This window comes from Hyla sarda, chromosome 8 (assembly GCF_029499605.1).
Source record: "Hyla sarda isolate aHylSar1 chromosome 8, aHylSar1.hap1, whole genome shotgun sequence".
Classification (NCBI taxonomy): Eukaryota; Metazoa; Chordata; class Amphibia; order Anura; family Hylidae; genus Hyla; species Hyla sarda.
The window spans coordinates 191,072,437-191,089,423 of NC_079196.1; the positions used below are offsets into that span (position 1 = coordinate 191,072,437).

Consider the following 16,987-nt stretch of genomic DNA (forward strand, 5'->3'; position numbering starts at 1 on the left):
CAGGTAATGTGCTGCCAACTATGCCCAGATCATACCAGGTAATGTGCTGCCAACTATGCCCAGATCATACCAGGTAATGTGCTGCCAACTATTCCCAGATCATACCAGGTAATGTGCTGCCAACTATGCCCAGATCATACCAGGTAATGTGCTGCCAACTATGCCCAGAACATACCAGGTAATGTGCTGCCAACTATGCCCAGATCATACCAGGTAATGTGCTGCCAACTATGCCCAGATCATACCAGGTAATGTGCATGGAGCTGGGTGCAGGGTGGGCATACATTTAGCCATACCCCCTCTCAGTAAATCATTCAGGATATCATCTAATACATCAGTGTGTCCCAACCACTGTGCCTCCAGCTGTTGCAGCTGAAGAAACATTGGTTGGGGTACACTAATGCATTAGACAGAACATATAATTGTATCAGACAGCAGGGGAGACCTCAAAATGGTTTGACCGATAGTTAGTAGCACCACTGCCTGTGTCCTTTTTGAATGGTTTAGCCCACAGATGGGACTTTTTTACAGTGTGACTATAGTCTGAATAGGATGAACTGAAAGCTGATCACGTGACTGGAAGGTGTCATGTGATCGCCATTCTTGATATAGCCAGCGTTGTGTGGCATAGTGCCATGCTGGTACAATAGATGTATCCATGGGCAAACCAAGCAGGACATATAAGGTCTGCAGCTCTCATATAACCCAGAGGGTCCTAGAATATTTAAAAGGGTTATTCAGGTATAGAATAGGTTCAAAAACAGCATCACCCCTGCCCTTAGATTGTGTGTGGTATTACAACTTGGCTCCATTCACATCAACTGGAATTAGGGCTGCACGATATGGGGAAAATGTGCGATTGCGATTATGGGCCTAAATATTGTGATTTCGATATGTGATGCGATATCATAAATTAATGGTGAAATCACATTTCATGTCCAAACGCCTCCATTTTACAGCTATCCCCCATTTTATGCCCATGTCCATTTCACATCTCCCCATTTCATTTCTATCTCCTCCTGTCACATTCTCCCCTTATGGTCACATCTTCTCCCATCACATTTTCCCCCTCCCCTGTCACATTCCCCATCACGTTCCACCCCCTTCACATTCCTCCCCCCACCTGTCACATTCTCCCCCATATCACATCTCCCCTAGCGCCCCCCCCTTGTCACATTCCCTGGGGGCTGTATCGCTATATGGCAAAAAGTAAAAATCACGATTCGATTGCTTTTGAGAGATATCGTGCAGCCCTAGCTGGAACTGTGCTGTAATACCACACACAACCTGAGGAGGGGTTGTGCTGTTTTTGGAAGAAATTAACTCTATTTTTCTATCTCTGGATAACACCTTTAACCTTGTTGCAAACTGGATAATAGGGGTCTTACAGCAAGAGGTGAAGATAAAAAATCTTGAAATATCCCTTTATGAATCTACTACTATTTAGTGTCTACAGGATTATGTCCGATGATTTATGTGATTCCATGGTTACTGTTTACAAACATACACTGTGTAGTCTTACTATGTAGTGATGCCTCTGTTGTGACCACCTCTTGCTGTAAGGCTCAGTGTGAAGCGTGACGACCACGGGGCCGGAGTGTCGTGATGTAAAGACCCCGTCTGACGTCATGCCCCATCCCCTCAGTGCAAGTCAATGTGAGGGGGCGCGACGTCACACGGGGCGGAGTCGTGACGTCACGATACTCCGTCTCCTTGGTCGGGAGGCATAAGACTTGGAGCCTCCAGCGCTTCCTGCAGTGCTCACTGGTGGGTGCTGCATGCTAGATTGCAGGGTCCCAGCAAAAATTTTTATGTTTAAAATTGTCCTCTTCTGACCCTTATAACTTTTTTTATTTTTCGGCATATGGGGCTATATTAGGGCTCTTTTTTTGTGCCGTGGTCTGTAGTTTTTATCGGTACCATTTTTGTTTTGATGGGACCTTTCGATTGCTTTTTATACATTTTTATTTTTTATTTTATTTTTTATGGTATACAAAATAAGCAAAAATACACAATTTTAAACTTTGGAATTTTTTTTTCCGTATACGCCATTGACCGTGCGGTTTAATTAACATTATATTTTTATAGTTTGGACATGTACACATGTGGCAATACCAAATATGTTTATGTTTACATATTTATTTATATTTATTATTTTTATATTTTTTTTAAATGGGAAAAGGGGGGTGATTCAAACTTTTATTAGGGAAGGGGTTAAATCACATTTTACCACACTTTTTTTTTTACTTTTTTGACACCATTTTTTGGTTCCTATAGGGAACTATTATGTGTAATCTTGTGATTGCATACACTGTTCAATGCTAAGCCATAGCATAGCATTGATCAGTGTTATCCAGCCTGCCTTAGACACGGTGATCAAGAGAAAAAAAAATGTATAAAAGTGAATTAACCCCTTCCATAATAAAAGTCTAAATCACCGCCCGTTTCCCATTTTTTAACTCCTATACAATAAAAAAGTGTATAAGAAATCTTATAACAAAAATGGTACCGATAAAATATACAGACCACGGCGCAAAAAATGAGTCCTCATACATCCCCGTATGCGGAAAAATAAAAATGTTTTGTAATTTTTAAGATGACCGTTTTATAATTTTGGTGCATGTAGTTTAAAATTATTTTTTTAAAAGTAGTAAAATAAAACCTACATAAATTGGGTATCCTTGTAATCGTATGGACCTACAGAATAAAGATAATTTTTACCGAAAACTGCACTGCATAGAAACGGAAGCCCCCAAAAGTTTAAAAATTTCATGTTTTAAATTTTTTTATTTCACCCCACAATTTTTTTTTTGTTTTGCAGCAGATTTTGTTATAAAATAAGTGATGTAATTACAAAGTACAATTGGTGACGCAAAAAACAAGCCCTTATATGAGTCTGTAGGTGCAAAATTGAAACAGTCGTGATTTTTAAAAGGGGAGGAAGAAAAAACAAAAGTGCAAAAACCAAAATTGGCTGGGCCAAAATGGGGTTAAGGCTTAAGGGGTTAAGGCTGTTAGCAAAGTTGCAAAAGAAAATAGAAAACTTTGGTTACTGTTGTGGACATAACATTTGATTAATGTATCAATATTTATTATTTTTTTTTAGAACATTTTCACCTCCAGTCTGATTCTCTTATTAAACCCATGATGCAGACGATATCCCACCAGCATTCTAAAGTCCGTGTAACTGTTATCCAGGCGACAGGAGCGGTTATACAGTATGGTAACGGCAAGTCTGTGGATGACGTCCTTTCTCATCTAGCCCAGAGGCTATTTGATGATGCCCCTCAGGTAGGTATCATCAGCCAAAGAGAATCCTGTGGAAATGAACAATATGTTAAAAGGTGCTTCACTGGCCAGCGTTCGGAACTGAATGTTCTGAACGCTGTTTTCGCTCTGCATTAGTCAGCCATGCCCACTTGTGATGTCATGGCCACGCCCCATCAATGCAAATATATATGGGAGGGGGCATGACAGCCATCACGCCCCCTCCCATAGTCTTGCATTGTGGGGGCATGACCATGATGTCACGAGGGGGCGTGGCCGACTACCACAGCACGAAAAACAGCATTGGGAACATTTAGTTTCAAATGCTGGCCAGTGGAGTACCCCTTTATTTAAACTAGACAAGCAAGGGTTACTGCCAGTTGTAGTGGCCCTGATACACAGGCTTCCTTCCTGCAGTTTCTCACTTGATGAACAATATGTCCCTTTTCTGACTAACTTTCAACTAGGGGTGTCTTGCTGCTGAGTATCCTCCAAATTGTTTGGTACCTATTGACTTCCTGCACTTATTTTGTGGATCAGGTTTTCATGTTTCCATTGTTGGTGAAATCGCACAGTACACTAGCTGGTTATTGATACGCACCAAACTCTTGCCTATTGGAGATCTCTCCTTGCCTGTGACCAGGGATCTCTCTCTGCAATGTTTGGCTATTGACCAGTTATCTACCATTGCCATGACATTTTAACACTCTCCTAGCTGTGCTAACTCGCTGTACTTTATGGACACCTCACCACACTCCACAACTGTTGTTCCATAAGGAATTTAGTATTTACTTGACAGACATATCAGTAGAGCGAACAGGTCCTATTTAAAGCATAAGTCCAAAGTTGTGAAAGCCCAGAACTTTGTTGAGCGTGGTATGGTTGCCTCAGCAATTTTACCGACCAGCTTGGGGAGAGGCAGCCTACCACGCTCAACAAAGTTCTGTGCTTTCACAACTTTGGACTTATGCTTTAAATAGGACCTGTTAGCTCTACTGACATGTCTGTCAAGTAAATACTAAGGCCCAGATTTATCAAAGTTTGTAGAGCTTATTTTCCCGTCTATTTGGTGCAACTTTGGCGCAATTCCGCTTATTTGCAACTTTCTTTTTGTTTACATCCCACCGCTCATCTTGACATCTTGCTCACGTAGACTTTTTTCACTTTCCAGTGCACCCTGATTTATCAACTGCGACTGTCGCAGATCTAGGCGCATCTGATTAAAAAGCTCCAGGAATCTACACCAGCTTGAACCTTGCTTATGTTTCTGCTTTTCTGACTACCTGATCACGGATCACACTGATTTACATCCCCAACTTGTCTCCCAACCGCCCGCGCGGCACCTCTCCCATCTTTCTGCTACCTGTTGCAAGACTACAACTCCCAGCATGCCCTTACAGTGAGGGCATGCTGGGAGTTGTAGTCTTGTAGCAGGTAGCGGGTGGGAGATGTGCGGCGTGGGTAGGAGACAAGGGGGGGATGTAAATCAGTGTCCCCGTCATTAGGTGAGGGTAGCGGGAATAGAATCAGATGGAGCCCGGATGGCTACAGAGTGATGCCAGCCCAGGCTCCTTTAACATACCTCGGTGCAGTGGAGATTTAGGAGTCCGTAATGAAATTTCACATTTCCCGCTGGGTCCCATGATTGGCTGGGACCGAGCAGCCAATCACTGGACCCGGCGCGAAATTTGATCTTACAGTAGTACAGTAAAAACTCTGCAGCTCCACTGTATGTTAAAAGGAGCCAGGGCTGGCATCACTCTGCAGCCACCAAGGACTCCTGCAGACGGTCTGGGAGATGTGCAGGAGCCGTCCCTGCCGTTCCCCAGCGCTGCGGTACACGCTGAGAGATGGCAGGGACAGCTCTTGCACATCTCCCGTCCCGGCTGCGGGAGTCCCAGGCGACTGCAGTGTTATGTCAGCCCGGGCTCCATTTGCTACGGTGCCGCGGAGTTTACTGTCGTTTCAAATTTCCCGCCGGGTTCCATGTCTTGGGACCCGGTGGGAAATATGAAATGACAGTTATTTTCTGATCGCCGCCAGTCAGGGAGCGGAGCGCATTACCGCCTGCTTCCCTGGCTTGAACGACTACAACTCCCAACATGCTGGGAGTTGTAGTTCTGCGGCAGGGGCGGGTGACAAGCTTGTCACCTGCCCTCTGCTGCACAACTACAACTTCCAGCACGCCCTTACTGTAAGGGTATTCTGGGAGTTGTAGTCGTGCGGCACGGGAGATGAGCGGGCGGGTGACAATAAATGTATTTACCTATTTTTCTTATTTTATCTCATTTCAGATCCATGTATTCTGTGTACTACTTCGGATTCGGTGGACTGCGTTGATTCAGTGTTTTTTTTTCTTTCTGTTTAATGTTAATAAAATAGTTAACAAGGGTTTGTGGGGGGAGTGTTTTTTTGGAATACATTTTTTTTAAACGTGTTGTGTTTTTTTATTTACTTGACAGTCTTAGTAGTGGAAGCTGTCTTATAGACAACGTCCATTACTAAGCATGGGCTCAGTGTTAGCCACAAAAACAGCTAGTGCTAACCCCCAATTATTACCCCGCTACCCACCACCACAGGGGTGCCGGGAAGAGCCGATACCAACAGGCCCGGAGTGTCAAAAATGGCACTCCTGGGCCTAGGTGGTAAAAAGCTGGCATTATTTAGGCTGGGGAGGGCCAGTAACAATGGTCCTCGCCCACCCTGGTAAAGTCAGGCTGTTGCTGCTTGGTTGATATTTGACTGAAAATAAAAATTGGTGGAATTTTTATTCTCAGCCAAATACAAACCAAGCAGCAACAGCCTGATGTTACCAGGGTGGGCGGGAACCATTGTTACTGGCCCTCCCCAGCCTAAATAACACCAGCCTGTTACCGCCTAGGCCCAGGAGTGCCATTTTTTTTAAACTCCGGGCCTGTTGGTACCGGCTCTTTCCGGCACCCCTGTGGTGGTGGGTACCGTAATAATTGGGGGTTAGCACTAGCTGTTTTTGTGGCTAATACTAAGCCCGGCTTAGTAATGGACTATGTCTATTAGACGGCTTCCACTACTAAACCTGTAAAGTAAATTAAAAAAAACAAAAAAAACACCACACGTTTAAAAAAATAAAATAATTCCAAAAAAACACTCCCCCAAAAGCCCTCGTTAACCATTTTAATAATGTTAAACAAAGAAAACACTGGTCACCATAGTCCTCCGAATCCACAGGATACACGGATCTGACATGAGAAGTAAAAAAAAAAAAAAAGTTAGTACAGAAAAAAAGGGGAAAAAAGTGGTAAAAAAAAATGTTATAAACACACACACATATATATATATATATATATATATATATATATATTACACATTTTTTTTCAAAGCTGCAAATTGGTGTTCTGAAGTCATTTATTGGTTTTTGCTTATGTGTGCTTAAAAAAAGGGTATTGAAAAGTGATTTATTGGTTTTTGCCAAATGATTCACCCCCCCCCCCTTGTGATAATATGATAAATGTGCCATACATAAGCAAAACTAAAGCAAAAAAAAAAAAATGCCTGCAGAACTTGCTTACCAAAGCAACAATGATAAATGTCCCCCTAAATTCCTTATGGAACAACAGTTCTGTGCACGAGTCCCATTCATCCGACAAGGGCTTGTGCACGGAGCTGCAGATCACAAGCACCACCACTGATCAGCTGATTTAAGGGGCCACAACACTTGGGCAAACACCCAAGGCACAGCTTTGCACATTTTGTAGAGGTTGTTTCCTGCACTATGCATTGTTTAGACTCGTTCTTTTGATAACACTGAGCTAGTAAGCTGTAGTACCAGGAACCGCCACTTACAAATGCAGAGAACTGTGCTTAGTAAACAGTGAAGACGCTGCAGCTCTTTCCCTTCAATCAACTGATTATTGGAGTTGCCTGTGATGTGTCACATAATCGGCTCCTTCAGAAAATCTGTCCCTGTCTCGATAGTGACGTGAGATCAGGCGCTAGCACACATGCCCATCCCAGCTGTGTACCACAAAAACTGATATCATTTGCAGGCATTAGCAATCGATGGCCATTCTCCTCATCATGCTTCTTCTGACAGTGCTGTTCTTGCGCACCTAGTGCTGAACACTCTTACGGACGGCAAGTGTATAGGATTAGGGATGACTGTAAACAAATATTAACCTAAGACTAACTCATTCCTAAAGTGTGACGCCAGATTCTAACTCCAATCTTATACATTGTCGCCTCGAATTGCATTTAGCCCTATGTGAGCAAGACCAGCACTGCCAGGAAAAGCACAATGAGCAAAATGGCCAATGATTGCTTCTGTCTTAGGGTGATCAGGTTTTTGCCAAACACAGCCGGGATAGGTGTGTGTGCTTGCGCTCATTTTACCAGATATTTTTTCAACTTTTTTTTAGTGTGTGTAAAGTACCGTATTTTTCGCCGTGTAAGACGTACTTTTTCTTCCCCAAAACTGCGGCAAATACATATTAAAACCCTGTCCTATCACGGCGGTCCCTGCGGCTAATACAGGGCATCACCGATTGAGGTGATGCCCTGTATTAACCCTTCAGATGCGGCGATCAAAGCTGACCGTCGCGTCTGAAGCGAAAGTGACACTAACCCGGCTGTTCGGGACCGCTGCGTTGAAATCGTGGCGTCCTGAACAGCTTACAGGACACCGGGAGGGACCTTACCTGCCTCCTCGGTGTCCGATCGGTGAGTGACTGCTCCATGCCGGGATCCCCTGCATGGCCGGCGCTCTCCTTCGTCGTCATCACATCGTCGCGCACGCCGTCCCGTCATCCAATAGGAGCGGCGTGCGTAGTGATGTGATTGCGGCGACGCAGAGCGAGGATACCGGGCTGCAGAGACATTCCGGAGCAACGGGGACACCCCGGGGAAGCGGTGACAGCGATGGAGGGCGACATCCAGGGCAGCGGTGACGGGTCCGGAGCGGCGGGGACAGGTGAGTATTACCTCCTATACAAGTGGTCTTCAACCATCGAACCTCCAGATGTTGCAAACCTACAACTCCTGGCATGCCCGGACAGCCGTTGGCTGTCCGGGCATGCTGGGAGTTGTAATTTTGCAACATCTGGAGGTCCGCAGGTTGAAGATCACTGTCCTATACTTTACATTGTATTTGGTTCAGAATCTTTTATTTTTTTCTAGATTTTCCTCCTTTTAAAATTGGGTGCGTTTTATATGGCAAAAAATATGGGTATATGGGGGAAGGGACAGCTTTGGTCTTTTGGTTTGGCCATGTATGATGAGACCAACATGAAAACTTGAAAGTTTTCTCCTGCGACATCTTCTACTAACAATCCTCTCAGCAGGACTTTATTGTGTCAGTATAAGAGACAGTCTGAGTATTTCCAGCAATTGTACAGCCAGGCTCCACATTCCTTCCCCTCACATCTCATAAAGGTTATGATGGGTTTGTTATCACAGATTTCTCAATCACGAGATCGGTCCGCTCGTAGCGTGTGGGCTGAAACAGCGCTTGCCAAAGAGGAAGCTCTTCAGTAGGAGGGTTGGCATAACAAGCCTGAGATGCCAGCAAATACCTTTCACTCCCATCCAACAATTTCATAATTAAGTTCTTCAATCAAAATAAGCTGTTATTTAGTAATAAAGGCGCATGCTGTTAATTGGGGGACCATCGCTTTCCATCCGCCGTGCTCCTCTCTGGAAGAAACCACAGACTGAAACCTTAAAGGGACAATTCACAGATATTCCCATTTTCACAGAATGCTGTATTAGAATCAAAAGTGCGGTGGGAGGGATGTGACGTGACAAAATGAATAAACAGAAAATGTCTGTGTTAGGGTGCATGCACACCACGTTTTTGCTATATAGTTCCCGTATACGGTTTCAAGTAAAAAAAAAAAAACGTACAGAACCGTATAGAAAACCGTATGCATTGACTTAATATTGTAAACCGTATGTCAAACGAATCATCCAGTCTAGTCTGTTTTGCATCTTAGGCTGGGTTCACACCACGTTTTTTGCAATACAGTTTTTTATCAGGTTTTTGATATAAAAAAAAATGGATTCCTCAAAACCTGACTAAACTGTAACAAAACGTGTGTACAAAATTTTATCTGTATACGGTTTGAAAAATGATGGTTGCATCCGTTTTTTAAGGAAAAAAAAAACCCATATACGTTTTGAACTTTTCACTCCATTATGAATAAAGTTTCACTTGTTTGATTGAAATTCCAAGAAAAAAAAACTGTGCAAAGTCAAAAACCGTATGGTGAAAACTGGATGGAACCGTACGCACACATACAGGTCTGTACGGTTCCCATTGACTCCCATGTTTAAAAAAAAAAGTATACGGTTTAATACAGTTTTTCACCCGGACCAAAAACCATGGTAGGCCACGGTTTTCTGTCCAGAAAACAAAAGTAAAAAATCGTGTGGTTTGAAAAACAGAGACACCCGTATACGTTATGGTGTATACGGTTTTGAATGGAAAGTCTATGGCCACGGTTTGCTGTACAGTTGCATACGTTTTTTTTTTGTTTGTTTTTTTAAATGTATCCAAAAACTGTATCAAAAAATCATGGTGTGAACCCTTATACAGTTTTGTCCGTTTTATTTTTTTTATTTTTACCCGTACCCAAAACCAGTAGTCTACCACGTTTTTTGGTCAGGGTGAAAAACCATATTAAACCGTATACAATGGGAGTCAATGGGAACCATACAGAACCGTATATGCATACGGTTCCATCCACTTTTTGACTTTGCACAGTTTTTTTTCTTGGAATTTCAATCAAACAAGTGAAACTTTATTCAAAATGGAGTGAAACGTTAAAAACCAGATGCAACCGGACATCATTTTTCTAACTATCCGGTTTTTAACTGTATATGGGTGGACATTTGTACACACGTTTTGATACAGTTTAGTCCGGTTTTGAGGAATCCGTTTTTCATCAAAAACCTGATACGGGAACTGTATTGCAAAAACGTGGTGTGCATGCTCCCTTATCCATATCATCCTATCTTTTCCTCCCTATAGCAGACACACATTCACAGTCTATAGTTGCCAAAAACCTGTAGAGATCCGCTATAAGCATCAATCTTATAATGGCAACTTATACCTAAACGGAAATGATTTCTATATAATGAGAAGTGTTTTTGTTTTTTGTTTTATAGATAGTGTAGGGTTATAACTTGTTTTATTGTTTTATAATGCCGATATTTTAGGTAAATTTAAACCTCTGTTTTTGTCTTTGCTTTGCAGGTTCGGCAAGCAGTTACTATTGTAGTTGGAAACTGGCTTTTGGAGCTCAGGGATAGATACTCCTATTTCCATAAACTTATACCTCTTCTGCTCAGCAGCACTACAGATGAGATTCCTGACATCAAGTAAGTTATTACTGTTCGTTTGTCTAACAAGGTTACTTTGATCTCACTGGGAAATTGGACATTAGCAGTAAGAATACAACTAAAAGCTTAGGGGTACCTGCAACAGGACACCTTGTGATCTGCTTATCTTAGAGGGACAAACATGGACTCTCGCTTCCAAAACCACAACGGTTATGTTTTTTTACTCAGTAAAGGTCCTTTTAAACAGGCAGAATGTTTTCTGTTATAAACATCGACCACAAGTCTATCGGCAGTTGTTGAAAGCACTATCTACTGTGTATACTTGAGTATAAGCCGAGTTTTTCAGCCCGATTTTTCGTGCTGAAAACGCCCCCCTCAGCTTATACTTGAGTGAACAATCCCTTCTCAGTGGTCTTCAACCTGCGGACCTCCAGATGTTGCAAAACTACAACTCCCAGCATGCCTGGACAGCCATCGGCTGTCCGGGCATGCTGGGAGTTGTAGTTTTGAAACATCTGGAGGTCCGCAGGTTGAAGACCACTGCGGCCTTCGTCATCATCCAGACCCCCCCCCCCTTTAGTTTTCTACTCACCTCCCCTCGGTGGGAAGGAAGGGTGAGCTGGTCCGGGCCATCTATGCTGCAGGGACCGTCCAGTGGGGAGGGTTAGTCGTTCCAGGCTGTCCATCTTCATCGGGAGGCCCTCTTCTCCGCTCTGGGCCGTTCAGGACATCCCTGTGCATCGTTGTCAAGGCAACGTCACTAGTCCAGGGCCGGCCCGAAGCGGAGAAGAGGGCCTCCCGGTGAAGATGGACAGCCCGGAAAGACTATCCCTCCCCACCGGACGCTCCCTGCAGCATAGATGGCCCGGACCAGCTCACCCTTCCTTCCCACTTATGGGAGGTGAGTAGAAAACTAAAGGGGGGGGGGTCTGGATGATGACGAAGGCCGCAGTGGTCTTCAACCTGCGGACCTCCAGATGTTTCAAAACTACAACTCCCAGCATGCCCGGACAGCTGATGGCTGTCCGGGCATGCTGGGAGTTGTAGTTTTGCAACATCTGGAGGTCCGCAGGTTGAAGATTACTGAAAGGGATTGACAGGCGGTGATGATGAAGGGTGGGGAGTGATGACAGGGGTGAAAATGACAGGGGGGGGATGATTTATTTCCCACCCTAGGCTTATAGTAGAGTCAATAACTTTTCCTGGGTTTTTGGGGTGAAATTAGGGGCCTCGGCTTATATTCGGGTCGGCTTATACTCGAGTATATACGGTACACTCCCCAGTTCACAGGACACATGAATGATCGCTCTATTGTTTGTGGCCATTGACTTCCATTATTAGCTGCACACAGAGATTTGCTGCTAACACAACATTTTTGTTTCAGCCCAAATAAAAAATGCAGATGTCAATGAACATTTGTAGGCCGATTGCTGTTCCTTTTATATGAGGCAATAATCAGGAAGAAACGGTACCTTAAAGGGGTATTCTGGGAATTGAAATGTTTTATCTTGCTGGAGATGTGGTAAAAATTTAAAGTAAATCTCATCTGCCTCTGTTTCCCGCAGCTCCCTTTCCAGCACCTTTTGTTCCCCCCACTCATCATCATTTGTTTGTTGCTTTTTAGTCTTCTCACTGGCCATACAGTATCCCTCCTCAGTCAGGGATTGGGCAGGTCCTGCTGAGACATCTTGGCTTAGTAGTAGCGACAAGCAGTGAGGAGTGTTGGGCTGGAATGGGAGCGGAGATTATGATTATCATATATTTTTGTTTTACCTTATCACCAACAAAATATTTAAAAAAAAGGAAAAAAATTTTGATCCTGAAATAGTCTTCCTATTCACATTTTTAATGTGTCTTGTATGTGTGTGTGTATATATATGTGTTTTATGTAATACTGTATATGTAATTCTTTCTTTATTTTTTTTTTATTATTCAGGCAAACTGCCCTTACTTATTGGCAGAAAATAGGTTTACAGTGGGAAAAAGAAAATGAAGATGATCTGAAAGATAAGATGGACTTCGGTTCACCATATCCAACATTTTATCCATCTGGAGGTGAGACAATATGTAATTAAAGGGGTTATCCAGGAAAAAAACTTTTTTTTTTTTTTTACATATCAACTGGCTCCAGAAAGTTAAACAGATTTGTAAATTACTTCTATTAAAAAAATCTTAATCCTTTCAATACTTATGAGCTTCTGAAGTTGAGTTGTTCTTTTCTGTCTAAGTGCTCTCTGATGACACGTGTCTCGGGAACCGCCCAGTTTAGAAGAGGTTTGCTATGGGGATTTGCTTCTAAACTGGGCGGTTCCCGAGACACGTGTCATCAGAGAGGACTTAGATAGAAAAAACTCAACTTCAGAAGCTCATAAGTACTGAAAGGATTAAGATTTTTTAATAGAATTAATTTTCAAATCTGTTTAACTTTCTGGAGCCAGTTGATATTTAAAAAAAGTTTTTCCCTGGATAACCCCTTTAAACTATCATAGACATTACAGACACCAAGGCATGAGCACTAGAGAGCTTTCTATATTCAGCAGATGTCTCCTTAAAAAAATGCTTTCCACCAGTAAGGTGATGACCACACTGCAACCATTCAGTCTACAGCCATTATAAGCACATATAAAAATATAAAGACACATGAAAATCTATTTATATAAATGAGAGAGGTAGTATGATGTAGTGCTGTTCAATAAGTTTAAAGGAGTACTCTGGAGAAAATTAACTTATCCCCTATCCACAGAATTGGGGATAAGCAGTTGATCACTGGGGGTCCAACCACTCGGGCCCCCTGTGATCTCCAGGAGGGGACCCCAGCGCTTTCAGTGAGGAGCCCATGTTGTCTACCAGTAGACGGGGCGCACTCCATAGAAATGATTGAAGCGCGTGCCGTCTTCAGCACTCGCTCCTCACTGACTGCCGGGTCCCATTTCGGGGATCCCGGGGGGGCCCCAGCAGTCGAATACCCCCTCGCGATCAGCTAATTATCCCCTATGCTGTGGAGAAGAACATTTTCGCCAGAGAGCTCCTTTGATGGAACATTTAAGGAATTTTACTAGATTTATAACACCTCTCCATACATCTCCAAACACATTTATTTGCTTTCTTACCATTTCAGTGCAGAGACCTGGTTTGGGATGTCGTGAGCTAATATTCAGGAATCTCTCGAAAATTCTCCCTGCGGTTAGTCGTGACATAACAGACTGGGTAGCTGGTACCCGGGTTAAAGCTGCTCAGCTCCTTGTCGTCTTGTTGATTCATGCAGAAGATCATAGTACTCAGCACATGGAGCTGTTACTGAGCACCTTATACCGGTCGTGTCTGGATGAAGAGGAGAAAGTCATCCACAATGTGAGTTGTACTGTCTTTCTGTTTTAAGGAGCAGTGCAGTGAAACATAACTTATCCCATATCCAAGTTATAGATCGCGGGGGTCCGATCGCTGGGACCCCCCGCAATGTCCTGAACAAGGCCCCAGTAGTCTGCCAGAAGTGGCCGTTCCCACCCCCGCAGGAAGCCGTGGCTGACACACCTCCATGTATCTCTATGGGATACATGGAGGGAGTGTGTTGGCCGCCGCTCCGTGCAGAGGTCGGCACACCCCCTTTCCAGCAGACTGCCGGGGCCCCCCTGTTCAGGAGATTGCGGGGGGTCTCAGTGGTTATAGTATCTATCCACACTGAAAGTGGAAGTCATACACTTTGATTCCTTCACTTCGACTTTTTCTGAGATTTTTTTTTTTTTTTTTATCTAGGGTGACAAATTGTGTGACTTTTTAATAAATCCCGTCCACAGCCAGTTTTGTAAGCCAGGTCTGTGTTGTTGTAGGTTTGCAACAAATTCTTGACCAATGCAACAAATTAACCAGACTATAGCTGCACAATGTTTTATACAAAAATAAAAAATAAAAAAAAAATAAAGAAATCTAATGCTAAACACCAACTGTGGCAAATTGTGCAACAAATCTGCACCATAAAAACAGGCTAAAACCAATGATACATTTCCCCCCATAAGGTTCATATTAATAACCATTACATTAGTACAATCCAAGTTGTGTTTGGGGACTGCAAACTGCATTAACATATCCACTAGATCGGTGTTTCCCAACCAGTGTGCCTCCAGCTGATGCAAATCTACAACTCCCAGCATGTCTGGGCATGCTGGGAGTTGTAGTTTTGCAACAGCTGCAGTCACCCTCATTGGCAAATACTGCACTTGATAGACTGAAGAGTTTCACACTGTAGACAGCAGATCTCATGATCAAGGTTGCAGGATTTAAAGGGGTGCTCCGGTGGGAAAAAAAATGTTTAATCAGCTGGTGCCAGATAGTGAAACAGATTTGTATATTACTTCTATTTATAATCTTAATCCTTCCAGTACTTATCAGCTGCTGTATACTACAGAGGAAGTTCTTTTCTTTCTAGAATTTATTTTCTGTCTGGTCACAGTGCTCTCTGTTGACACCTCTGTCCATGTCAGGAACTGTCCAGAGAAGGATAGGTTTGCTATGGGAAATTGTTCCTGGTCCGGACAGTTCCTGACTCCAAGCGGAGTCTGACTCTGTCCGGCTCATTGAAATGGATTGGGTATGGCACAGGTCCAGCAGTGATACCGCTGCAGCTGTTTTTTGAAATTCTCCTGTCGGATCTGGCTACCATATGCCCCACATTTGATGTGAAAGCAGTCTAATTCCCCTGCTCCTCGGCCAGCCCTGCCAGGGGTCTGGTCACAACCCTACCGAACACAATTAGAAACTCTGTGTTAGGAAATTGCTATTTAAACAATGTTCTTCATCTTTAGGGTGCGTTCACACTGAGTAATTCAAGAGGAGTTTACTCGAGTAATTCCTCTTGAATTCTCCGCTCGAAATTAATTCACATCTCCTCTGCCCATTGACTTTAATGTTTTTTCCGCTGTCCTGTTCACACTGCGGAAATTCTGCTAGCAGAATTCCGATGCTGAATTCCGTACCGCTTGAAGAAAGAGCATGTTCATTCTTCAAGCGGAATCCACAAGCATAAATCAATAGAAGTCAATGGTAAAAATTTACGCACAGAATTTACGTGAAAATCGTTGAAAAACCCTTCACTTCTTTCTCCCCCATTTCCGTGTACAATTCCGCCTGAATTTTGCGCAAATTCCGTGCAAATTGAAAATTATTTTTTCCGCACATAAATTTTTCAGCGTGAATTCCTCGTGATTTACTCAGTGTGAACGCACCCTCACTGTTACACATATTTAGAACACTATTCACATTGCTGCCTCTCGTGTCCATTGTAGGTAAAATATTATTATACTATGTATAATACGCTAAGGCTGGGGTTAAATAAAAGTAGTTCTGGATGTAGAATGAGAAGCCTTGCAGATGAGGAGGAATTAGATACGTGAAGGGATTTCCACTATAATAACCAGGGCTTTATTTTAAGAGCCGCAGGTGTGAAATGTATTTTATGTGTTGTAAAGCCCCGAATGAACCCAGTGGCAGCTTGTAAAACTATGTCCAGAATTCCTAGTACCGTATATACTCTAGTATAAGCCGACCCGAATATAAGCCGAGGCCCCTAATTTCACCCCAAAATCCCAGGAAAAGTTATTGACTCGAGTATAAGCCTAGGGTGGGAAATACATCATCCCCCCCCCATGTCATCATCCAGACCCCCGTCATTAACACCCTCATCATCATCACCCTGTCATCACCCCCCCCTTCATCATCACCGCCTGTCATCATCCCCCCCCTTCATCATCACCGCCTGTCATCATCCCCCCCCTTCATCATCACCCTGTCATCATCCCCCCCCTTAATCATCACCGCCTGTCATCATCCCCCCCCTTCATCATTACCCTGTCATCATCCCCCCTTCATCATCCCCACCTGTCATCAGCCCACCCCCCCTTCATCATCACCGCCTGTCATCATCCCCTTGTCATCATCCCACACCACCCTTCATCATCCCCTTGTCATCATCCCCTTGTCATCATCCCACACCCCCCCTTCATCATCCCCTTGTCATCATCCCACACCCCCCCTTCATCATCCCCTTGTCATCATCACCACATCATCAAAATTACCCAGGGGGGCCTCTTCTCCGCGCTTCGGGCCCGGAATAGAGGCGTTGCCTTGACAACAACGCAGAGGGACATTGCTAATGAAGGTCCCTGTGCGTTGTCGTCAAGGCAACGTGACTATTCCGGGGCCGAAGCGCGGAGAAGAGGCCCCCCCCGGTGAAGATGGACAGCCCGGAATGACTATCCCACCGGACGACCTCCCCATGGGACCAGCGCACCCTAACGTCCCGCAGAGCGGAGGTGAGTACAGAACTAAAGGGGGTGGGGGTGGGGGGTCTGGATGATGTCGAAGGCCGCAGTGGTCTTCAACCTACGGACCTCCAGAGGTTTCAAAACTACAA

At 43.9% G+C, this 16,987-nt stretch overlaps 1 protein-coding gene across 1 annotated transcript in view; it reads left to right on the forward strand.

Annotated features, from left to right (window-relative positions):
- The window catches only part of DNAAF5 (dynein axonemal assembly factor 5), a 96,048-nt gene that overhangs the window by 2,195 nt on the left and 76,866 nt on the right, over nt 1-16,987 (forward strand). Inside the window, exons 2-5 of the mRNA XM_056535920.1 lie at nt 3,107-3,291; nt 10,496-10,620; nt 12,518-12,636; nt 13,700-13,932. Coding sequence (XP_056391895.1) covers nt 3,107-3,291; nt 10,496-10,620; nt 12,518-12,636; nt 13,700-13,932 — 662 coding nt within the window. The remainder of the gene's footprint in view (nt 1-3,106; nt 3,292-10,495; nt 10,621-12,517; nt 12,637-13,699; nt 13,933-16,987) is intronic.